Below are 25,944 nucleotides of genomic sequence, written 5' to 3' on the forward strand. Positions count from 1 at the left end.
AGGGATGGTTTAATATATGCAAGTCAATAAATGTGATACACCACATAAACAGAATTAAAAACAAAAATCACATGATCATCTCAATAGATGCAGAAAAAGCATTCGACAAAATCCAGCATCCCTTTATGATTAAAACTCTCAGCAAAATCGGCATACGAGGGACTTACCTTAATGTAATAAAAGCCATCCATGACAAACCCACAGCCAAAATAATACTGAATGGGGAAAGGTTGAAAGCATTCCCTCTGAGAACTGGAACAAGACAAGGAGGCCCACTCTCACCACTCCTCTTCAACATAGTACTGGAAGTCCTAGCCAGAGCAATCAGACAAGAGAAAGAAATAAAGGGCATCCAAATTGGTGAAGAGGAAGTCAAACTGTCACTGTCTGCTGACAATATGGTCGTCTACCTTGAAAACCCTTCACTGTTTGCTGATGATATGATCGTCTACCTTAAAAACCCTAAAGACTCCTCCAGAAAGCTCCTAGAATTGATAAAAGAATTCAGCATAGCTTCTGGATACAAGATTAATATACACAAATCAGTAGCTCTTCTATACACCAAAAGTGACCAAGCAGAGAATGAAATCAAGAACTCAACCCCTCTTACAATAGCTGCAAAAAAATAAAAATAAAATACTTAGGAATATACCTAACCAAGGAGTCAAAAGACCTCTACAAGGAAAACTACAGTAATGGAGGAGACCACCCCTCATATCGTCTTATGCCCAATTTCTGCCTCCAAAGAAAGAAGAAGTAAAAACTAAAAGGCAGAAATGAAATCCACAGGCAGACAGTCCGGTGCCACACCCTGAGTCTGGTAGTTAAAGATTGACCCCTGACCTAATTGGTTATGTTATCTATAGATTAGAGACATTGTATAGAAATGCACTGTGAAAATCCCTATCTTGTTTTGTTCTGATCTAATTACTGGTGCATGCAGCCCCCGGTCACATACCCCCTGCTTGCTCAATCAATCATGACCCTCTCACACGCACCCCCTTAGAGTTGTGAACCCTTAAAAGAGACAGGAATTGCCCACTCGGGGAGCTCGGCTCTTGAGACAGGAGTCTTGCCGATGTCCCCGGCCGAATAAACCCCTTCCTTCTTTAACTTGGTGTCTGAGGAGTTTTGTCTGCGGCTCGTCCTGCTACAACAGAACACTGCTGAAAGAAATCATAGATGACACAAACAAATGGAAACACATAAATCTCATGAATGAATTGAATCAGTATTGTGAAAATGGCTTTACTGCCAAAAGGGCTGTGAGTGGAACAATCTCAGGTGTTAGTGTCACTGGGCTGTGACAGCCTGGTGCCTTTCCTGCAGTTGGGGGACACAACTGATGACAGGAACTAGGTGTATACCTGGATGACACTGGAAGACCTTTGGATCCAGCCTTGCTCTTTGGCTCCTGTTTTTTAAAAATTTACTTTATTTCATTTCATTTCATTTCATTTTTGAAATAGGATTTAGCTCTGTAGCTTGGGCTGGAATGCAGTGGCACAATCACAGCTTGCTGCAGCTTCAACCTCTTGGGCTCAAGTGATTCTCCTGCCTCAGCCTCCTGAGTAGCTAGGGCTACAGGAGCATGCCACCATGCCCAGCTAATTTTTTATTTTTTTGTAGAGATGGGGTCTTGCTGTATTGCCCAGGCTGGTCTTTAACTCCTAGCCTCAAGTGTCCTCCTGCCTTGGCTGCTCGGGCTCCTATTTTAAAATTTCTTTTATTACTGTCCTTCTTTTAAAAAACTAATGGATATGTGAATAGTCTACAATTTCAAACAGCTTATTTATTTATTTATTTATTTTATTTATTTTTATTTTTATTTTTATTTTATTTTTTTTGAGGCGGAGTCTTCACTTTGTCGCCCAGGCTGGAGTGCAGTGGCACCATCTCGGCTCACTGCAAGCTCCGCCTCCCGGGTTCACGCCATTCTCCTGCCTCAGCCTCCCGAGTAGCTGGGACTACAGGCGCCCGCCACCGCACCCGGCTAATTTTTTGTATTTTAGTAGAGACGGGGTTTCACCGTGTTAGCCAGGATGGTCTCGATCTCCTGACCTCGTGATCCGCCCGCCTCAGCCTCCCAAAGTGCAGGGATTACAGGCGTGAGGCACCGCGCCCGGCCAAACAGCTTATTTATAATCATTCTGAATATTTATACCCTCTTAACTTGAATGAAATGGAGGTGGCAAGGCCCTTAGTGGAATTTAGAATCAACCTTTTTATCATCTCTAAGTTGCTGTGATGGGCTAGTTACTTTACTTCTTGGTGATTCAGTTTCCTCTTGTATAACATGAGATAAAATACCTGGGTCTGGCCGGTGGTAAGCACTGAATGAGGTGATGTGTGTACAGGCCGGCACTGGGTAATGCTGCTCAGTCAGGGTTAATTCCCCTTTCTTCCCTGTGTTCCTGAATTCTTTGACTTTTATTTATAGTTCATTGTCTAGGTCAGCTCATCGCCAGAGATGGCCAAACTCACCTATTACATGAGGACTTTTCATAATATCATCCACAGAGAGTTGCTGACACCCTATTAACTACCTCCCCTCTGCAAGAAAGCTCATTTCTTTTTCTTAATTGAAATCTGTCATAGACAGGAATTAAATTTCAGAACATTTAGAAACATTTCAAATGGTGAAAAAGATGCAGCTACTGAACACGTTTTTGAAATCATGACTAAAATTTCATTTCATTTATTTATTTTTATTTTTTTGAGACAGGGTCTTACTCTGTCGTCCAGGCTGGAATGCAATGGTGTGATCATGGTTCACTGAAGCCTTGACCTCCCAGGCTCAAAAGATCTTCCCACCTCAGCCTCCTGAGTTGCGTAGCTGGGACTACAGATGCATGCCACCACGTCTGGCTAATTTTATAATTTTTTGTAGAGATGGGGTCCCACTATGTTGCCCAGGCTGGTCTTGAACTCCTGGGCTCAAGTTGTCCTCCTGCCTCAGCCTCCCAAAGTGTTGAGATTACAGCATGAACCATCATGCCCAGTCTAAAATTTCATTTTTATAGGAGTTTCTTTTAGATGCATTATTGAGGCAGATGGAAATGTACTTATTCTGTTTGGTTGAGTAGTAACTATCAGTAATATTTAACAGGATAATACATTTTATATAAGAATAAGAATATAAATTCATTTTTGCAATCATAGTAACATATTTTCAAGGTATAAATAAAATTTAATCATTTTGATTATAAGATCTTCATGTGTATATTATTAAATCAAAAGCATTTCTACATGTTTATTTATTTATACATGACTCTGTCTTCTGAGTTTTCACTTTATTAGTAAGGTATTTTAAAACACTTTTTGGAAGATTCTGTTTTTAATTATCTTTTTACTAGGGAAAATTTCAAATAACATACCTCCACGCACCTGTCACCCAACTTCAAATTAATATTTTTTAACAATCTTGTTTCTTCTATACCCCCACACTATTTACCTCCTCATTTTGAAATAAATTCCAGATATCAGAGAGTTATACCATTAAATATTTCAGAATGCATCTAAACATATACAAGCTTTTATTTTTTTTTTATTTATTTATTTTTTAAATTTATTTATTATTATTATACTGTAAGTTGTAGGGTACATGTGCATAACGTGCAGGTTTGTTACATATGTATACTTGTGCCTTGTTGGTGTGCTGCACCCATCAACTCGTCATTTACATCAGGTATAACTCCCAATGCAATCCCTCCCCCTGCCCCCCTCCCCATGATAGGCCCCGGTGTGTGATGTTCCCCTTCCCGAGTCCAAGTGATCTCATTGTTCAGTTCCCACCTATGAGTGAGAACATGCGGTGTTTGGTTTTCTGTTCTTGTGATAGTTTGCTAAGAATGATGGATTCCAGCTGCATCCATGTCCCTACAAAGGACACAAACTCATCCTTTTTTATGGCTGCATAGTATTCCATGGTGTATATATGCCACATTTTCTTAATCCAATCTGTCACTGATGGACATTTGGGTTGATTCCAAGTCTTTGCTATTGTGAATAGTGCTGCAATAAACATACGTGTGCATGTGTCTTTATAGCAGCATAATTTATAATCCTTTGGGTATATCCCCAGTAATGGGATGGCTGGGTCATATGGTACATCTAGTTCTAGATCCTTGAGGAATCGCCATACTGTTTTCCATAATGGTTGAACTAGTTTACAATCCCACCAACAGTGTAAAAGTGTTCCTATTTCTCCACATCCTCTCCAGCACCTGTTGTTTCCTGACTTTTGAATGATCGCCATTCTAACTGGTGTGAGATGGTATCTCATTGTGGTTTTGATTTGCATTTCTCTGATGGCCAGTGATGATGAGCATTTTTTCATGTGTTTGTTGGCTGTATGAATGTCTTCTTTTGAGAAATGTCTATTCATATCCTTTGCCCACTTTTTGATGGGGTTGTTTGTTTTTTTCTTGTAAATTTGTTGGAGTTCTTTGTAGGTTCTGGATATTAGCCCTTTGTCAGATGAGTAGATTGCAAAAATTTTCTCCCATTCTGTAGGTTGCCTGTTCACTCTGATGGTAGTTTCTTTTGCTGTGCAGAAGCTCTTTAGTTTAATGAGATCCCATTTGTCAATTTTGGCTTTTGCTGCCGTTGCTTTTGGTGTTTTAGACATGAAGTCTTTGCCCATGCCTATGTCCTGAATGGTACTACCTAGATTTTCCTCTAGGATTTTTATGGTATTAGGTCTAACATTTAAGTCTCTAATCCATCTTGAATTAATTTTCGTATAAGGAGTAAGGAAAGGATCCAGTTTCAGCTTTCTACTTATGGCTAGCCAATTTTCCCAGCACCATTTATTAAATAGGGAATCCTTTCCCCATTTCTTGTTTCTCTCAGGTTTGTCAAAGATCAGATGGCTGTAGATGTGTGGTATTATTTCTGAGGACTCTGTTCTGTTCCATTGGTCTATATCTCTGTTTTGGTACCAGTACCATGCTGTTTTGGTTACTGTAGCCTAACATATACAAGCTTTTAAAATGACAGAGCTACCATTATTAAACCTAGAAAGTTCATAATAGTTTCCTCATATCATCAAATACCCTATCAGTGCTTAAATTCCCTTGATTGGCTTATAAATTTATTTTTATTTTCTCAAACTCCTGACATCATGTGATCTATCCACCTCAGCCTCCCAAAGTGCTGGGATTATAGGCATAAGCCACCACACCCGGCCAGTCACCACGCCCGACCCCCGGTTTTTATTTTCTATAATTTGTTTGTTGGAATCAGAATACAAACACATCCCACAAACTTCAAGTAGTTGAAATGTCTCTTAATGTTCTTTTAATACATAGATTCTGCTCCATTGCTTTAACTTTTCTCCTTATAATTTTTTTGTGGAAGAAACTAGATCCTTTGTCCATAGTCCTGATTCTGCCAATTGCATCCCTGTGGTCTATCATGTTTGTTTGCCCTCTGTATTTCCTACCAATTATATGTTGCTGAATTTGATTTGCTAAAATGTTAAGAACTTTTACATTCATGTTCATGAAAAATGTTGGTCTCTAGTTTTCAATTCTTGTAATGTCTTTGGATTTGGTATCAAGGCAATCCTGGCCTCAAACAATGAATTGAGAAGTATTCTCTTCTTTTTAAATTTTTGAAAGAATTTATGTAGAATTGGTATTATTTCTTCCTCAAATATTTGTTAGAATTCACTAGTGAAGAAATATGGACATAAATAAATAGAGTTTCCCTGACAAGAATTTTTTTGAGACAAGATTTAAACTACAAATGCAATTTCTCTAAACGGATGTAAGGCCATTCAAGTTATCTATTTCTTCTTGAGTAAGTTTTGATAGTTTGTGTCTTTCAAGTAATTTGTCCAGTCTTAGTCCATTTTGTGCTGTTATTACAGAATAGCACAGATTGGGTAATTTATAAAGGCAGAATTTATTCTCTCACAGTTCTGGAGGGTGGGAAGGTACCAGCACTTGATGAGGGCTTCCTTGCTGTGTCCTCACGTGGAAGAAGGGCAGAAAAGCAGAAGAGAGAGAACCCACTCCTGCAAACCCTTTTTATAGTGGCATAAATCCACTCTGTTCTCATGACCTAAAACACCTCCCAAAAGTCCCCACGTCCCAACACTGTTACACTGGAGATTAAGCTCCCAATACATAAAGTTTGGAAGGAACACATTCAAACCATAGCAGTTGTCAATTTATAGACATTAAAGTTGTCAATTTTTTTGTTGTCAATTTATAGACATTAAAATTTTCACATTATTATCGTTATTGAGACAGGGTCTTACTCTGTCACCTAGACTGAAGTGCAGTGGTGAGATCTCAGCTCGCTGCAACCTCCACCTCTCAGGCAAAAAGCGATCCTCCCACCTCAGCCTCCTGAGTAGCTGAGACTACAGGTGCACATCACCATGCCCAGCCAATTTTTGTAGTTTTTGTAGAGATGGAGTTTTGCCATGTTGCCCAGGCTGGTCTCAAACTCTTGAACTCAAGTGATCTACCCACCTTAGCCTCCCAAAGTGCTGGGATTACAGGCATGAGCCACTGTGCTTGGCCTTCACATTAATTGATTGTCCTTTAAATATCTTTGGAATTTTGGTGAGTCACCGCTCTCATTCTCAATGTTGGTCATTGGTCTGCTCTCTTTTTTCCCAAAGTTCCTATGACTTTTTAAAACATGAAGGACCCTGGCCTTGCTGAGGCTCCCACCTCTGAGTGATGGTGTTTTGCTTGGCATAAATTGTATTCAAATTTCTTAACCAGGCTCCTTGAGTTCCCCATGGTGTCCATAAGTGGAGTCAATGCCTCTGAAATTCAATCAAATTTTGAGTGTGAGGGGAGGGACATAGTTTCTTCAGAGTCTCAAATACAAATCCATAGCTCAGTGCCTTCTTGCTTAAGGGTTATTTTTGATACTTATTTAATATACAGGTTGCTGGACCCTGCACATAGAGATTCCGATTCATTAGTCTGGAGTGAAACCAGGAAATCTATATTTTTAACAAGCTCCCAAGTGATTCTGATGTAAGGCTGGGATTGAGAGCCGGCTGGAGAAGAAAACCTTTGAAAGTTCCTGTCAGGGTAGAGATGTCACAGGACTAGGCGTATTGGGTGGGCATGTGCTGCCCTCTAGTGTCTCTGGCTGCCATCTACCGTTCCTCCCCACACTTCCGCATTGGGTAGTAATCCGCTGTGTGAGCGCTGGTGGTTCTGCTGCCTGACACCGCTCTGAGGCTTCCTGCCCAACTCCCTGGAAATTCTAGCTCTTGGGCATTAACAAAGGTACTCATCTATAAAAGCGTTGCCGCTGAGTCACAGCAACTATGCATCTCTGTCCCCGGCACCTTGGTATATTTGAGATGTTCACTAGTATTTTCTGAGTATAAGACATAGCGAAGCTCTTTCGTAAGGTTTGTGTGGAGGGACAAGTCTCACATCAGTGGCATGTCAGTCACATTTTTCTTTACAAGGCGATAGGACCCATGGTACGTATGAACTGGTAGCCATGAACAGTTCCTTGAAGAAATTCTATTGCAATCATTGTGGCTCTGCAGCATTATAATGAAAGCAGGGTCTGGCTTAAAGCAAGTTTTCTAGAAACAAATGAAGAAGAATCCTTGATAGTTGTACAGCCCTCCAGCATCCACAGAGGCTTTTCATGTACTTCATCTCCCTTGTTTGCTATTCGCTCTCAACCACGAGGCAGGAAGGGCAAATGTGATGATCCATGCCCACATCGTGAGAAATGCCAGGCTTAGCTGTGTTCATTACATGAATGTGCCCTTGTTTAGGAAGACACTGATCCCACTGTCCTGTCCGCACAAGCACCCTCGTCGATGAGCCCCAAACCAGTAAAAAAACCTATGCTAAAAGCCTAATCTGCAAAAAGGCATGAGACCATTTTTGGCTCAGCCCTTGGCTCTAATTCCTCAGCTCTGAGACAGAGGAGCAAGGGCCAGGAGAATTGCTGGAGTGGAGTGTTCAGTAGACGGTTTTAATGTCTTGGTCAGAGGGCAGAGGCTGCGGGTTACCTGTGAGGTAAGTAGTGCACCGGCAGGAGCAGGTGCAGGATTTGCAGAATGTGGTGATTCTGCCGGGGGCAAGAGGTCAGGCTAATGGGTGATAAAACTGTTACAGCCGCATAGAGGGTGGCAGCAGCTGGTTAAGTAGGAGTAATAAAAGTAATGAAGGATCCAGGCTACTTTGCAGGTATGTTGATAACCTGCTACTAAAAAGCTGACTCAAACTGCCTTTTAATTGATTTTTGTTAACCTTTCATTCAGTGCTCTTTGGTTGAAAAAGTCTTCTCATTCCTGCATTATGGAATTTGCAAGTTCAGGGCAGATGTTGAAATAGCTCAAATTTGTCCAATTTTCAGGCAGGGCTCTTCTTAAATTATCCTTAATATGAAGATCTATTTTCCTTTTGTAGGTATAAGAAGGACATTTAAGAAAAATGTTCAGCAATGCAAATCAAAACTGCAATGTGATACCGCCTTACTCCTGCAAGAATGGCCATAATAAAAAAATCAAAAAACAGTAGATGTCGGCATGGAAGTAGTAATCAGGGAACACTTTTGCACTGCTGGTGGGAGTGCAAACTAGGACAGCCACTATGGAAAACAGTGTGAATATTCCTTAAAGAACTAAAAGTAGAACTACCATTTGATCCAGCAATCCCACCACTGGGTATCTACTCAGAAGAAAATAAGTCATTCAAAAAAGATACTTGCACACGCATGTTTATAGCAGCACAATTTGCAATTGCAAAAACGTGGAACCAACCCAAATGCCTATCAGTCAAGGAGGGGATAAAGAAACTGTGGTGTGTATATATATGAGATGGAATACTACTCAGCCATAAAAAGGAATGAATTAATGGCATTTACAGTGACCTGGATGAGATTGGAGACTATTATTTTAAGTGAGGTAACTCAGAAATGGAAAATTAAACATCATATATTCTCACTGATATGTTGGAGCTATGAGGACGCAAAGGCATAAGAATGATACAATGAACTTTGGGGACTTGGGAGGAGGAGTGGGAGAGGGTGAGGGATAAAAGACTACAAATAGGGTACAGTGTACACTGCTCAGGTGATGGGTGCACCAAAATCTCACAAATCACTAAAGAACTTACTCATGTAACCAAACACCACCTGTTCCCTAATAACCTGTGGAAATAAAAAAAAAAAAAAGAGAAAACTGTTCACTAATCCATTTGTTTGTCAAATCATTTTCAGAATATTTTTCCTTATAGCTAGTTCAAAAAGAAACCCTTGTGCTAATGAATTTTTTGGTTGTTTTTAAGTTATGGTAAGATATGCTTAACATAAAATTTACCATTTTAGTTATTTTTAAGTGTACAATTCAGTGCCATTAAGGGCATTCGCTTATGAATAAGATGGTTGTATTCATCACCCCAAACAGAAACTTCTGTACCCATTAAACAATAACACTTGATTTCCCCCTTCTCCAGCCCCTTCCCCAGCAAAAGGTTGGCTTTTGCTTCTTGTGAATGCCTTGTCTTTGAAACTAGATATTTAAGAATCTTGAAAGCAGGTATGTGACACAACCCAAATGTCTTTGTACTCTTGACACTGCCCAACTTAGGGTTAAGCACGTACTGAGTGCTCACTATTCCTGTCTGGTAGAGGAACGAATGATGGAGGAAGGATCAAATACCTTTTTCAGAGATTTTGTTTGTTTGTTTTTGAGGCAGAGTCTCATTCTGTCACCCAGGTTGGAGTGCAGTGGTGTGATCTCGGCTCACTGCAATTTGTGCCTTCTGGGTTCAAGTGATTCTCCTGCTTCAGCCTCCTGAGTAGCTGGGATTACACGCGCCCACCACTACGCCTGGCTAATTTTTTGTATTTTTAGTAGAGACAGGGATTCACCATGTTGGCCAGGCTGGTCTTGAACTCCTGACCTCAGGTTATCCACCTGCCTCAGCTTCCCAAAGTGCTGGGATTACAGGCATGAGCCACCGTACCCAGCCCCTTTTCAGAGATTTTGAGCCTAAGACCAGCCACTCTTATCAGGGCAAGAACTTCTCAAGGAAACTCAGAAATCCTAGGGTGTTCGGGACATGCCATAATATCGATCGGGGTCATGAAGTCAATATTAATGTGAGAATCAGTGGGCATAGGAGAGGTAGATCCTAGGGTTGAATGAGGGAAAATCCTGCTCTGCCTAAAGTTATTCAAATTCAGATTTTCATAAAACACTCTTTCAGGCAAACATTCCGACCATAGTGGATTCAACCAAAGAGCCACAAGTTTGTTGACCTTAATCGAAAGTTTTGCCAATAACTCACCTCCATGAATAGGCTAGATGCTATGAAATCTGTAGAAGCAATTCTGGAAAATCAAGCCTTGTACAGAGCTCCAGAAGTGAGCATCATTCGTTTGCCTCCTTGAAAGGTAGTGCTTAGAATCTCTGCTCACCCATCTCAGGCTGGACCACACAGATTTGGAGGAGTCCTTCTTTAACTCTCAGAAAGTTATTTAAAAGAACAACAGCTTTGTCCTTTCCTTGACACGTCATACACTGCCCTCTTTCCGGACCTCTCTGTACTGACCATATATCATTGCTGGTGACATTAAAAATTGGTTTCCAAGATTTAACAATATGATGCCTGCCCTATCCTCTGTATTTGTTGTTGTTGTTGTTGTTATCTTCCCAGTACAGACAATGTAGTTCATGGAGTTCCTCTGATCTATCCACTGTCTCTCTTATAGGGCATGTAGTGTGTATAGACTCGGTTTTATAGGGATAGGTGTCAGGCCGTTGTAGTAAAGGAGAGAGCTGAGCCATAAGGGTATAGAGAGTAGAGTGAACATGAAAAGGTACATGCTGCCCATGACCTTGGTATCTTTTGCCCCAGGCTCTATAGCCCATACAGAGCACCAGACACCCTCATCTGAACATTGAATCACCACAGTAAGCCTCTCTAAAAACAGATAAAGGTCTGTGATGCTATCCCTGCCTTGTGGAACAGGAGGGCTTTGTGATGCGGTCTGATGGTTTGGATCCCTCTTCTGTGAGGCAGAAATGATGAGGTGTAGAATCTGGAGGTATTAGGTTCCAAGACAGTGAAAGACTAGGGAGAAGGATGGCTAGTGAGGTTTAGATCATGTTGAGCCCTACCTTTGTTTTGTGGGATGTTGGATATCCCTTATACACCTGTGGATCCATCTGCATTATTGCATTAATTATTTGGCAAGTGAAAAAGAGCCGCCAAAAATTAAGGTTGGGACCTAACAGGAGCTGTTGCCGGGTAGGGAAACACTATGACCATGGCTAAATTGATGTGCCTCAAATAAGATTTTATCCCCAAGCTTTCTCTTGTTCCTGTTAGCCCTTGCTTTTTTAAGGGGATTTCCTCACTGGACACCAGAAGAGCTCCCAATTCGGGTGATTATTCTGGTTGGCGGCTATTTAGGGCCATTTGACGGCTGAACTCCTTTGGCTTCTAGACCCACCCATCCTTTAATCTGTTCCACTTTTCCTCCCATCTCATCCTAAAGTCCCCACAGAACTTATGAAAGGAATGAGGGCGGGAGGCATGGAGTATGGAAGAGCCTGAAAGGGAGTCAGAAATAAGCAAACAAGGAAACTCTTGGGGTGAAAAAGAATACAGAAAGGAAAGAAGAGTATATAAAATTGGAACACAGAAAAAGACTGGGAAATGTTTATGAGTTTTGTTTCATGTTAGATATGGGAAAAAGTGGTGTAGCAGCTTTACATTCTAATGTTTTTGTCTTTAAGTGTCACCGAAGAGTCCAACAAAAGTCTGGAAATAGAACATCAAGAGGTAAAGTCCCAGTCTCTCCTCTGATTCGCTTCTACTGTGGGTGAGGTTCCCATGGATCCTGACCCTGTATGACCCCTGGTGCTAAGAGCCAGGTGCTCTAACCACTGCAGACTCTAGTACCCCCTCAGGGACAATTTCTCATGGAAGACTTCCTTGGGTGGAAAATCAGAGCCTAGGGACATTAAAAAAATTCTCTATCTTATCCTCCTGAGAATAAAGAATGAAGAAGTAGGGCATAAGTCCTCAACTCTGTCATTTACTAGTTTTACAAACCTGTGGAACTCACTTCAACTCTCAGTCTTGTTCTCCATAAAATGGGCATGTGATGATCCTTCCTCACTCCCAGTGTGATGGTGAAGAACAAATGAGGTGAGGTACAGAACAACACATTGTAAATGGTTAAGTTGTACACAGATGTGACTTAGTGTTCTGACTCTTGGGGTTTTTAGTATCCTCTCATTAAAAGGCCTTCAACTTCTTATAGGATGTTCCTGAATCCTCTCCAGTTCCACATAACACTATCTTCTGTTTCCTCAGCTAGGAGAACTTCCCAGGAAGAAGCCAAGAAGTTGGGGAAGCTGCTCTTTCTCATGAAAAGGTAATCTCTTGTTCTTTGCAGTCTCCCAGCTGCTAGTCTGGTTTGTGATCATTTCTCAGCTTGGCTTGGGGTAGAGATGAGAAGAGGGATAATGGATGGGAAGGAGACATACACAGGGGAGGCTGGTTCGCTAGTTGATAGAGTTGCCAGGTCACGGGGGCTGGGCCAGACAGCTCAGGAGGGAAGGTCACCCAATTCTGCTTTGGACTAGGGTCACAGTAGTTCTAGAATTCAGGCTGGTACTAGTGTATAATTCATAAAAGACTCTACACGGGGTTGCATTCAGCCACGAGACAAGCTATTCAGTCAAGAGGAATGGATTTTGCATAAAGAAGTCATCCCCGTCTTATTCTTTATTCTCTCTCCTCTGAGTCTAACTGGACTCTGCTGACATTACCTCCACTGGCTCTGTCATAGGGAGATAGCCCTCAGATGGCAGTCTATCATCTTAACCATTTCTTAAGATTTCTAGAGAACAGAATTGAGTCCCAAAAGATGTTGGGTATATCAGCAGGGATACCAAATAGCCCTCAGAATGCAGAGGTTCTACATGAACTTCAAGCCCAAATACCAGGCTTTGGGTTTCTTAGCCTCAAATGAGACTGATCCATGTTCTAATTGGTGATGCCCCATCAGCTAACCACTTGGCTCCATTCTCCCAGTTCAGCTTTTCAACACGGTCAACAGAGAACTGACCGCAGCTCCCAGCCTTCTCTGAGGGCCATGCCATTCCATGGTGGTCTGAAGCCTTGCCCAACAAGCTCCAGACTGTCAGCCCAGCCCACCTTGCCAAATGGCTTTTTCTTTTTATTTTCTTTTTCTTTTTTCTGAGACAGAGTTTCACTCTTGTTGCCCAGGCTGGAGTACAATGGCACAATCTCAGCTCACTGCAAGCTCTGTCTCCTGGGTTCAAGCGATTCTCCTACCTCCGCCTCCTGAGTAGCAGGGAGCCACCTGCTACTAGTAGTAGTAGCGCCACCATGTCTGGCTAATTTTTGTATTTTTAGTAGAGATGGGGTTTCACCATGCTGACCAGGCTGATCTTGAACTCCTGACCTCAGGTGATCCACCTGCCTCAGCCTCCCAAAGTGCTAGGATTACAGGCGTGAGCCACTGTGTCCGGCCTCCAAATGGCATTTTCTTAGAAAGAAAAGCAGAGAGGTAGACAACAAGAGAGTGTAGGCCCCAGGATTTTCAGGACTGGGAAAGGACAATGCCAACCCCGGCCCACACTATTCCGAGAAGGCAGAGGTCACTCCATCATTAATGTTTGTCATGTTTCTCTTCCCAGCCAGGGCTGGCTTCCTCAGGAAGGAAGTGTGCGGCGAATTCTGTGTGCAGATCCCTGCTGCCAAATTTGCAATGTTATGGCTCTGGAGATTCAGCAATTGCTGGCAGGTGAGAACAACCAGATCTCCCTGACTTCACAGGGGCCATCACAGGGCTCCTCTGGCCTAGAGGCTTTGTCTACGTCTAATGTGTCTTTTGAGCATAGTCAGGATCCGGGTTCCCAGAAATCCAAAGAGCTTTCACTGGCATCTGTAACTCCAACACTGTCACAATTAATGGATCAGAAATCTTTAACCCAGTCAGCTGCCCAGTCAGCTGGTGCAGACAGCGTCCAAGATTCCTGGGCTGATCACTTTCAGCGAGGACAGAGATCGCAAGTCCCAGCTGTGTCCCAGGTCATGGGATCTCTGTCTTCAAACTTTGAGAAGCCTGGAATTCCTCTGAGCCAGCAGGAGAGGAAGAAAAACAACTCCAAATTTGTCCTGGAGAACCAAGGTCAGCAGCCCTTGAATACTAGATTCCCTTTCTTTCCCTGAACCCAGAGCTCCCAAACCTAAAACAACACCCTATGACCCCACATTCCTTTCAATTGCTATTGCAATGTCCAAAAAGTCCTGAGGAATCTCCAAGTACAAGGATATTGTTGGCCGGGCACGGTGGCTCATGCCTGTAATGCCAGCACTTTGGGAGGCCGAGGCGGGCAGATCACGAGGTCAGGAGATCGAGACCATTCTCGCTAACACAGTGAAACCCCATCTCTACTAAATATACAAAAAGAAATTAGCCGGGCGTGGTGGTGGGTGCCTGTAGTCCCAGCTACTCGGGAGGCTGAGGCAGGAGAATGGCATGAACCCGGGAGGCGGAGCTTGCAGTGAGTCGAGATTGTGCCACTACACTCCAGCCTGGGTGACAGAGCGAGACTCCGCCTCAAAAAAAAAAAAAAAAAAAAAAAAAAGAAAAAGAAAAAAGAAAAAAAAGAAAAGGATATTGTTTCACATATTCCCACATTTGAGGTCTCCCAAGATCTGTGGAGGAGTTCCTGTGGCAGCTTATACCACACCACTTCTAATTTTCCAAAGGATGGAAAGCAGACAAACAGCCATTTCTTTCACCCTGAACGCTATCTCTAAGGCTTCTGTTGAACAGATGAGCTTCCATCTCCTTGACTCTGGGTTTCATGGGAGGTTAGCTGGTCCACCTAAACTTTCAGGGTTTTTGAAGGATCCACCATGGACTCAGAGCAGAAAAATTACTGTGAACAAATCCCAACCCCTATGGCTCTAGCTCCACCCTCTCCCCTCTTTCAGCTTCTAAGTGGCCTCTGTCCATTGCCTGGGGGATGCACTGAGGCCTCAGTGTACCACACCTGTAGCTACCTTACTGTGGTTTCTCTTTTCTGCACATTACTGTCTGCCTTTAGAGATCCCTGGTCTGCCTTTAGAGATCTCCAAAACAGGGGAGCCCTTGGCCTTTTCTCTTCAATGATTTCTCCTTCACCTCTGTACTAATTAAAATCCCTCGTCCTTCCCCATCTTTTCCCCCACATTCTCCATCTGACCATGGACAAACCCAGATCAATGTCCTGTATCTGACTTAGGCTAAGTGAAAGCCTTGGAGTGGCACCTGCTGTAGAGGCAGCTCCAGCTTCAGTGGAGTTTGCCAGCTGTTGTCCAGAAATCTCTGTAGATCCAGGAAATAATACAATGTAAGCCCTGAGACATGTTGCACTTTCCCACTAGATCAGGACCCTCTTTGATTGGTGAAGTCCATTTTAGTCCTCAAGATGGAGGTAGCATTCTCCTAGACCATGCCCAGAGGCTACTGGAATTCTACCTCCAGGAGCAATTGAAACAGAGGGTTGATTTGCCATTGCTGGGACCTGATCCAAAAGATCCAGCAGTCTATCCAGTTCCTCCTGTGACCTGATGACCAATAATCCCTGCCCTGGAGCAGCACAACCCTGACCTATGTGGGTCTTCCCAACATGCAGCACCAGAGGCCAGTGGGAATAGTGGCCTGCTCTAATCCACTGTAGCAGGAGGGCCAGTCTGCAATTGTTTCCTCAGGCCAAGGTCATGTTGCAGAGCCACATAGATTACAAATATGGGAAGATCTGCTAGGGCATTGTCCCTGCCCACATCTGCCATTGTTGGGACTACAAGTCACTGGAATACGCCTTGCAGTATTCCAAGGGCCTGGGCAGCAACTTGGTGCCCCTGTCCTCTGAAAAGCAAACACCTGGACCTGGAAGTGACACATATCAGCCCCTACACAGATCAGGAAGGGACACTCTGAATATTGACAGCCCTTGACTAGCAGCAACAGGCCTTACCAGATGCTGTTACTGATGATCCTGAGCTGCTCAGACCCTGTACCAGGAAGCCACTGAGAAACTTGAGACAAGTTTTGGCCTTTCTGTCAGGACTGCCTGCTCTCTATTATGTGGCTCTTTCCAGGGCTGTGGCCCAGGCACTCACTCATGAATCCACAATCATAGATTGAGCCCATCAGAGCCTCTGACTCAGTCTCATCCAAACAGCAATGTGTAAGTCCTGGGCCATGCTTTCAAAACACCAATGAGGCTTGTGTAGATAATGTACAAGTGTTCTGGGCTAAAATACAAGCTGATGGAGATGGTACTGCTAGAGAGGCAGACAGATCCTCACAGGCCCTAATCACTCAAGGCACCCATCTTGGCCAAACTAAATTTTTACCTGTAAAATAAATTCCTCGAGATACATTTGAGAAGTCCCATAAAGACAAGGGAATTCAGGGAACAAATTTTGACCATCCCAAAGAATCTCCACTCAGGGATCCTTTAGGAGTCTAAAGGTTGCTAAACCAAGGGAAAACATTGCTCCAGAAACTCCATATCCCACCAGGCATCCCATGTGCCCCAGATCCAGAATGGGTTGGCCTGAAAGAACAGCTTGCAGTTGAACCAAAGACAGTGCAGCAGAGCTTACAGGTGATCAAGTTCCTGAGCAGTACCCAATGCCTACTGGGATTCTGGGATCTCACACCCAGTGGGGGCACGACAGAGGCCCAGGTACTTTCTGTTCAGCTGGAGGCTGGAGTCAACAACCCAGCCTGGAGGGCCCTGAACCTCTTAGACCAGGTCTTTGCAAAAGTGAGGACAAGTCCCTATTTCGGCAGAGAAAACAGACAACCCAGTGACATTCGATGATGTTCAAAGCAGCTGGGAATCACAGAGAAGGGGGTATCTGGACAGCATTGGAGCTCTCCCCAGCCAGAGAGAGCACCCTTTCTGCCAAGGCTCAGGGGCGAACGGGGCACATCTAAGCAGAACTCCAGAGCTCACAATTTGCCAAATATATCTCCAGGATCTTTCTCAGGTAAAACTTTAGTCTAGCTAAGATGGTTGCCTTGAGCAGGGACTAGCAAGGATCTGTCTGGATCTGCAGAGTCCCATTTCCATCCTCTCAGTACTGGCTATTGCTCCTTCACCAGCTTCTCCCTAACCTTGAGTTCCAAGAGCATCCTCCAGGATTACCTGGGGCAAAAGACCAGATAAGAATAATTTGCAAAGCTGTTAGAGTAAGCTGAATAACCTCATCCAAACAACGATTTCTGAGAATGCCAAACCTGGAGTGCCCAGAGCTTAAAGGGCCAATTTACTGGGCCATTAATTGCTGGGCCGAAATTTTGCAAGTACAGTATTTGAAGGGGTAAATTTTTTTCAGATTCAAAGTTTTCAGGGTCAAATGGTTCAGGGCCATGTTTTACAGGGCAACATTTGCAGGGTCAAAATTTGCAGGGTCACACTTTCTAGGAATAAGAGTTGCAGGGTCTGGTAAGGGGAGTCCATACTCACAAGAGCATCATCCTTCCAGAAGCTCCAGAAGTTGGCTTGGATAACAAGATGAAGCTGTTTCTGCACTGGATTAACCCTGAAATGAAAGATCGAAGGCATGAGGAATCCATTCTCCTTTCTAAGGCTGAGACAGTGACCCAAGACAGGACAAAAAACATTGAGAAGAGTCCAACTGTCACCAAATATCATGTGTGGGGAGCTACAACAGAGAAGACAACAGAGGACCCTGAGGCTCAGCCTCCTTCTACTGAGGAGGAAGGCCTGGTCTTCTCTGATGCCCCCCAGTGCCTAAATAATCTGCTCTAGCAACACTCCCTTCAGTCCAGCCAATCCTGGGTCCTGTGCCACTCCTACAAATGTTCCAAACTCTGTCCTCAAATGACTTGTGCCACTCAACCAGGAAATCTATCCCAGGTCTCAACTCACCTCAGCAGAAGGCACTGGTTTATGCAAGAATACCCATTACAAGAAAAAGGAGTTCATAGGTTCCTGAACCTCTGCATCCCCCTGAAAAAGGCTTTCATTGCCATTTCCATTAACATGCAGGTGAAGCAGGGCATTCTCCAAATATACTTTGTACCTTTAAGCAAAGAGCCACCTGTTTGTGCCTCCTCATTTTCAGTGTAGTATATGATAGTCAGAGAAAGAGTAAAGGACCTAAAAAGTATTTCTTATGTGGTATAGAAGCTTAAATCACATTTTATTTCAGATGGGTCAGCATTCCACATGACTCCTCCCAGTCCCACCGTAGAATGTGGATAAAGGGACTTGAACAGAGAAGAAAGGCCCTTGTTTTAGGTGCATTGAAGGTGAAGGTCAGGCTTGAATTCTATTGTCCCATGGTGTGTTGGGTTCAGAGGATCAACGTGGACATGACGATAGTATAAGAAACAGTGGCCAGGAATCTAATGCATTTTTGGCCCATAGGCAAAATTCATTGATGACTTCTATACAGTATATGCTCACAACCTGCAGGGAAGGTCCTTTAGAGTGCCATGGTGCACCTTCCTTTAGGAATGTTTAGCAGAAGCACACAGCTAATATGACAGATGTCAAAACCAGATGATAGAATCTCCCTGTCTTTTCCCTGTTGTTATTGAGATCTTTAAGGGTAACCCTCCTGAGAGCCCACTCTAGTCCTGTTGCCTGTTCCAACCTCCATTGCCTTTCATTTGCATGGAATGAATGCTGCCTAGAATGAAGACTAGTTGATGAAGAGATCCCTAAAAGGGTCAAAATAAAAACAACTTTGGGCTGAGTCTTGCATTCAATAATTCAAATATTCAAGTACTTGCTGTGTGTCGGGCACTGTGCCAGGCACTACAGAGACAACAGTGAACAATACACAGGCCTCGTCTCATAAAGCTCATGAACTCTGGGATACACAGTCATATAAAAAGTCATTAGAAGCAATAAGATGAAAGTACATAGGAAGGCACTTAATCTAGTTTTGGGGGATGTTCATGGAAAGTTTCCTAGAAGAGATGATATGTAGGTTGAGTTCCAAAGGATGAGCAGGTGTTAGTTGGGAAGGAGGTAGGGAGTAGAGAGGCTTCCCCAGCCTGAGAGAACAACACGAACAGAGGCATGGTGTCAAACAACAGCATGCCATGTCAGAGAATAGTGACTCACTGGAGAAACCCCTGTATAATAATTTTAAGAAACACACAGTAAAATGTTTAAGGGATCAGAATGAGGTTGCCAAGCTGGAGAATGAATGGCATTCATTCACCCATTCTTCATTCCTTCAATAAATATTGAGCGCCTATTATATGCCAGGCACTTTTATAGGCACCGGGAATACAGCAGTGAACATAAGAGGGAAAAAAAATCTGCTCTCTCAAGGAGCTTACGATGGGAGCATGCCTGGGAGGAAGAGAAAAGAAGTATAAATTAAAAACATAGTATATAGAAGGTGACCAGATATATGTAAAAAATCAGGGTAATGGGATTAGAGAAGACTTGAATGGGGGTATAGTTTTAAATAAGGAGCTCAGGGCAGGTCTCACTAGGAAATTAACATGTCAGCAAGGACTTGAGGGTGATAAGAGAGTAAGTCACGTGGGTAAATGAGGAAGAGCATTCCGGCCAGAAATTATAGCTAATGCAGATGCCTGGAGGTTGGCGATTGCCCAGTCTGTCAGAAGGAACAAGGAAGCCAGTGAACCTAAAGCAGAGTAATAAAGGAATAAAGGGAGAAAGTGGTAGAGGAGGACTCCAGAGTGGTAAGGGGCCACATGGTATAAGGCCTGGTAGGAAGCCAGCAAGGAAGCTAGCTCTTACTTTGAGTAAATTGGGGAGCTATTAGGGGGTCTGCTTAGATCTGATTTATATCTTAAAAGGATCACTTAGGTCATGGTGCTAAAAATAGAGCATTGGGGGTATAGATTAGAGTAGAAGCAGGGAGATTTAGTTTTAAGGTTACTTCAGTAATTACAGCAGCAGAGGAGATTACAGGCATTTAGACGCTGGGTTCATTTTGAAGGTAGACAATAGGATTTACTGATAGATTGGATGTGGACAATTAGAGAAAAAAAATGTCAAGGATGGCACCAAAGTTTTTGCCCTGAACAACTGGCAGGACGAAGTTGCCATTAATTGATGTGGGAAATACTGACATTGGAGTAGGTTTGGTGTTACTGGGTGATGGTGGGAGAAGGGGAGTCAGGAGTTCACATTTGTATTGTTTGAGATGAATGTATGTTGCTTAAATGAAAGAGATCTAAGGACTGGTCTTTGGGACTCTTTAATGTTAAAAGATTGAGAAGAGGAGGAAGAACCGGTAGGCAGAGGAGACTGAGACACAGCAGCCAGCAAGACAGAAGGAAAGCTAGAAGAGCAGCATACTGGAAGCCAAGAAACAAAAGTGTTTCAAGGAGAAGGTGACCAATGGAATGACAAGTTGCCAATCAGTCAATTAATATGAGGACTTATAGTTGACCATTAGATTTAGCAACATAGAGATCACTAATGACCCTGAGAATAGCCTCAGGTGAGTAATGGAGGAATGGACACGACTGGAGTGGATTCAAGAGATAATGGAAGAAGAACAGTTGGTGACAGCAAGCGAAATCAACTCTTTCAAGGGCTTTTGTTTCATAGAGGTGCAGGAGGGGAGAGTGGGATCCAGAATGAGTTTTTTTTTTTTTTAAGACAGGAGATGTAGTCTGTTGGATGGCTGGATGGTGATAGAAAAGATCCAGTCAAGAGGGATAAGCAAGACAGCAAGGGGAGAATTTCTGGAAGAACGTTGTTGTGTGGAAGTGAAGAAGTGGGGGGCACGCACCCAAGTCAAGGAGCTGGCTTTTACTAAAAGCAGACATTTTTCCTGTGGCAGAGAGAAGTAGAGTTAGTGATGGAGGATATAATGGATTAGAAGAAGAAATAATTCCTCCACATATAAGGGAGTGTGGGCACAGACCAAGAGGGACAAGTGAGGAGCTAGGAAGGGACTATGGCTATGGGTAGGGGGAATGGTATGGAGAACCAAAGCCAGAAAGCTGGGTGTGGAGAGAGATTCTGAAAGTTACTATTAGGGCCCAAGCAGTTGGTGGCAGTGTGAGAGTGTAGGTGGGCAGGGAAAGGTGGTCAAAGCCTACTGCTGATATCTATGCAGCAGGTGCTCTTGGAACATTGCACCAGCAGGAGAGATCACAGAGAAAGCTCTAAATACATGCAGCCTGAGCAAGAGCATGGGGCTGCAGATAGAGAAACAGGGCAGGGGTGGCTTCCTAGTGCTCAGTGAGGTAAGGGACCAGGGAGTCTGTATGAGTGGGAGGAGTGGACTGGGAAGCAGAAAGACAAAGAGGCTGCCCTGAACAGTTGGGAGGGACCTCTGCTTTGGCCACCTGATATCCCTCAGAAGGTGGCACTTTTGCATTCTGCTTCCAACCTACCACAGAGGAGCCAAGAGCTAAAGAAAGGGCAAGAAGTGAAATGACTTCTTTATGACATGTTGTGAGGGACAGTTGGGATGCCCCTGGTTCCTAAGGAGATCCAGGATTACCCATCATCCTATCATCAGAAGGAGGAGGTGGCAGGACTTTCTTCCTCAGACAGGACCCCAGCATTTAGCATAATGTTTCCACTTCTGAAAGGATGCAGAAAGCCCAGATAGGAAGAAGCATGGATGTGTCGGTCCTCTGAATGATGATTCTGTGCCTAAGGGATGGGGGCCCAGTCCCTGCAAGGCCTCCAGGCCATGGAGGCGCAAGGTCTAGGCCTACTGAGCCAACACTTAACAGGTGTTTGCCTAAAGCATCCCCAAAGATCAAAGGAGGTTTTGTGTTAAGCACAAAGGAGGTTTTCTGTTAAGCCTGCCTAGTGGGAGTTGGGCAGAAAGCCATGTAGGAGGAAGACACAGAGTGAAAGAAAGTGACTCAGAAGGGTCACAGCAGCATCATGTGGGAATCTGGGGTTAATGTGCATACATCTTGGTTTAGGGTGGGTGGAACAGGTCCTTCCCATGCTCCCCCACAGGCTCCTACATGCCCCCCAGATTTCGATTATGGTAATTTCAGACAACTGGCCACCAGGATTGCTTGACTTTTGTACCTGCTCACCCCTAGCAGGGAAGTCATAGAATATGCTGAGTGCAGAAGTGAATGTGGAAGCACCACCTTGCTTTGTTCAGTCCTGTCATGCCACCCTCTTGCCACCTTCCAGGGACTGGGAGTCCCTGAGCAGGAGCAGAAACTTGCTCTGCTCAACAGTCCATGTTGTTGGAGATCCTCAGACACAAGGGCTCAGTTATCTCCACTCATTCACTCAAATACTAGTCCCTCTCCTCTATGGGGCTTGGGGTAAAAGTCTAGAGGGACAGAAAACATCCTCTGCTCCTAAATTTCCACATGCTCTGAGTCTCATCCTCTTTCAGCAGCCTCATGATCCTTTAGTTAACCTTCCCATCGTCACCCTATATTTGTCCTTGCCTGTCCAGGCTGAATCCCTGGAGAGACGTTAATACTGTATGAACACAGTAGTAAAAAAAGCCATTATAAAAATACTTATATTGTGGTCTTATTTTTAAAAAAAAATTTTTTTATACTTTAAGTTCTAGGGTACATGTGCACAACGTGCAGGTTTGTTACATATGTATATATGTGCCCTGTTGGTGTGCTGCACCCATTAACTCATCATTTACATTAGGTATATCTCCTAATGCTATCCCTCCTCTCTTCCCCCACTCCATGACAGGCCCTGGTGTGTGATGTTCCCCACCCTGTGTCCAAGTGATCTCATTGTTCAATTCCCACCTACGAATGAGAACATGCGGTGTTTGGTTTTCTGTCCTTGCGATAGTTTGCTGAGAATGATGGTTTCCAGCTTCATCCATGTCCCTACAAAGGACATGAACTCATTCTTTATTATGGCCACACAGTATTCCATGGTGTATATGTGCCACATTTTCTTAATCCAGTCTGTCACTGATGGACATTTGGGTTGGTTTCAAGTCTTTGCTATTGTGAATAGTGCTGCAATAAACTTACATGTGCATGTGTCTTTATAGCAGCATGATTTATAGTCCTTTAGGTATATACCCAGTAATGGGATAGCTGGGTCAAATGGTATTTCTAGTTCTAGATCCTTGAGGAATTGCCACACTGTTGTCCACAATGGTTGAACTAGTTTACAGTCCCACCAACAGTGTAAAAGTGTTCCTATTTCTCCACATCCTCTCCAGCACCTATTGTTTCCTGACTTTTTAATGATTGCCATTCTAACTGGTGTGAGATTGTATCTCATTGTGGTTTTGATTTGCATTTCTCTGATGGCCAGTGATGATGAGCATTTTTTCATGTGTCTGTTGGCTGCATAAATGTCTTCTTTTGAGAAGTGTCTGTTCATATCCTTCATCCACTTTTTGATGGAGTTGTTTGACTTTTTCTTGTAAATTTGTTTAAGTTCTTTGTAGATTCTGGATATTAGCCCTTTGTCAGATGGGTAGATTGTAAAAATTTTCTCCCATTCTGTAGGTTGCCTATTCACTCTGCTGGTAGTTTCTTTTGCTATGCAGAAGCTCTTTAGTTTCATTAGATCCCATTTGTCTATCTTGGCTTTTGTTGCCATTGGTTTCGGTGTTTTAGACATGAAGTCCTTGCCCATGCTTATGTCCTGAATGGTATTGTCTAGGTTTTCTTCTAGAGTTTTTATGGTTTTAGGTCTGATATTTAAGTCTTTAACCCATCTTGAATTAATTTGTGTATAAGGTGTAAGGAAGGGATCCAGTTTCAGCTTTCTACATATGGCTAGTCAGTTTTCCCAGCACCATTTATTAAATAGGGAATCTTTCCCCATTTCTTGTTTTTGTCAGGTTTGTCAAAGATCAGACGGTTGTAGATGTGTGGTATTATTTCTGAGGGCTCTGTTCTGTTCCATTCGTGTATATCTCTGCTTTGGTCCCAGTACCATGCCGTTTTGGTTATGGTAGCCTAGCAGTATGGTTTGAGGTCAGGTAGCGTGATGCCTCCAGCTTTGTTCTTTTGGCTTAGGACTGTCTTGGCAATGTGGGCTCTTTTTTGGTTCCATATGAACTTTAAAGCAGTTTTTTCCAATTCTGTGAAGAAAGTCACTGGTAGCTTGATGGGGATGGCACTGAATCTATAAATTACCTTGGGCAGTATGGCCATTTTCACGATATTGATTCTTCCTATCCATGAGCATGGAATGTTCTTCCATTTGTTTGTGTCCTCTTTTATTTTGTTGAGGGGTGGTTTGTAGTTCTCCTTGAAGAGGTCCTTCACATCGCTTGTAAGTTGGATTCCTAGGTATTTTATTCTCTTTGAAGCAATTGTGAATGGGAGTTCACTCATGATTTGGCTCTCTGTTTGTCTGTTATTGGTGTATAGGAATGCTTGTGATTTTTGCACATTGATTTTGTATCCTGAGACTTTGCTGAAATTGCTTATCAGCTTAAGGAGATTTTGGGCTGAGATGATGGGGTTTTCTAAATATAAAATCATGTCATCTGCAAACAGGGACAATTTGACTTCCTCTTATCCTAATTGAATACTCTTTATTTCTTTCTTCTGCCTGACTGCCCTGGTCAGAACTTCCAATACTATGTTGAATAGGAGTGGTGAGAGAGGGCATCCCTGTCTTGTGCCAGTTTTCAAAGGGAATGCTTCCAGTTTTTGCCCATTCAGTATGATATTGGCTGTGGGTTTGTCATAAATAGCTCCTATTATTTTGAGATATGTCCCATCAATACCTAGTTTATTGAGAATTTTTAGCATGAAGTGCTGTTGAATTTTGTCAAAGGCCTTTTCTGCATCCATTGAGATAATCATGTGGTTTTTGTCTTTGGTTCTGTTTATATGATGGGTTACATTTATTGATTTGCATATGTTGAACCAGCCTTGCATTCCAGGTGTGAAACCAACTTGATCGTGGTGGATAAGTTTTTTTTTTTTTTTTTTTTGAGACGGAGTCTCGCTCTGTCGCCCAGGCTGGAGTGCAGTGGCCGGATCTCAGCTCACTGCAAGCTCCGCCTCCCGGGTTCACGCCATTCTCCGGCCTCAGCCTCCCGAGTAGCTGGGACTACAGGCGCCCGCCACCTCGCCCGGCTAGTTTTTTGTATTTCTTAATAGAGACGGGGTTTCACCGTGTTAGCCAGGATGGTCTCGATCTCCTGACCTCGTGATCCGCCCGTCTCGGCCTCCCAAAGTGCTGGGATTACAGGCTTGAGCCACCGCGCCCGGCCCGTGGTGGATAAGTTTTTTGATGTGCTGCTGGATTTGGTTTGCCAGCATTTTACTGAGTATTTTTTCATCAATGTTCATCAGGGATATTGGTCTAAAATTCTGTTTTTATTGTGTCTCTGCCAGGCTTTGGTATCGGGATGAAGCTGGCCTCATAAAATGAGTTAGGGAGGATTCCCTCTTTTTCTATTGATTGGAATAGTTTCAGAAGGAATGGTACCAGCTCCTCCTTGTACCTCTGGTAGAATTTGGCTGTGAATCCCTCTGGTCCTGGACTTTTTTTTGGTTAGTAGGCTATTAATTATTGCCTTAACTTCAGAGCCTGTTACTGGTCTATTCAGAGATTCAACTTCTTCCTGGTTTAGTCTTGGGAGGGTGTATGTGTCCAGGAATTTATCCATTTCTTCTAGATTTTCTAGTTTATTTGCATAGAGGTGTTTATAGTATTCTCTGAAGGTAGTTTGTATTTCTGTGGGATCGGTGGTGATATCTCCTTTAGTATTTTTTGTTGCATCTATTTGATTCTTCTCTTTTTTCTTCTTTATTAGTCTTGTTAGTGGTCTATCAATTTTGTTGATCTTTTAAAAAAAACCAGCTCCTGGATTCACTACTTTTTTGAAGGGCTTTTTGTGTCTCTATCTCCTTTAGTTCTGCTCTGATCTTAGTTATTTCTTGACTTCTGCTAGATTTTGAATGTGTTTGCCCTCGCCTCTCTAGTTCTTTTAA

At 43.2% G+C, this 25,944-nt stretch overlaps 1 protein-coding gene and 1 long non-coding RNA gene across 3 annotated transcripts in view; one reads left to right on the forward strand and one right to left on the reverse strand.

Moving 5' to 3' along the window:
• Positions 1-11,058: 11,058 nt before the first annotated feature.
• Positions 11,059-18,111, forward strand: FAM205C (family with sequence similarity 205 member C). Of its 2 annotated transcripts, none has more exons than XM_025360107.1 (5): positions 11,059-11,258; positions 11,750-11,795; positions 12,333-12,393; positions 13,685-14,178; positions 17,538-18,111. In XM_025360107.1, the coding sequence occupies exons 1-5, from the start codon at positions 11,115-11,117 to the stop codon at positions 17,822-17,824; spliced, it is 1,032 nt and encodes a 343-aa protein (XP_025215892.1). In that variant the 5' UTR covers positions 11,059-11,114; the 3' UTR covers positions 17,825-18,111. The 2 variants fall into 2 exon arrangements, with proteins under 2 accessions (XP_025215892.1, XP_025215893.1); XM_025360108.1 differs by having other exon boundaries at positions 13,685-13,791; positions 17,541-18,111.
• LOC112608292 overlaps positions 12,178-25,944 on the reverse strand; it is an 86,889-nt gene continuing 73,122 nt past the window's right edge. Inside the window, exons 2-3 of the long non-coding RNA XR_003115970.1 lie at positions 17,519-17,594; positions 12,178-12,457 (exon numbers count right to left, since the gene is read on the reverse strand). This is a non-coding gene — a long non-coding RNA (uncharacterized LOC112608292). The remainder of the gene's footprint in view (positions 12,458-17,518; positions 17,595-25,944) is intronic.

This window comes from Theropithecus gelada, chromosome 15 (genome assembly GCF_003255815.1).
Source record: "Theropithecus gelada isolate Dixy chromosome 15, Tgel_1.0, whole genome shotgun sequence".
Lineage (NCBI taxonomy): Eukaryota > Metazoa > Chordata > Mammalia > Primates > Cercopithecidae > Theropithecus > Theropithecus gelada.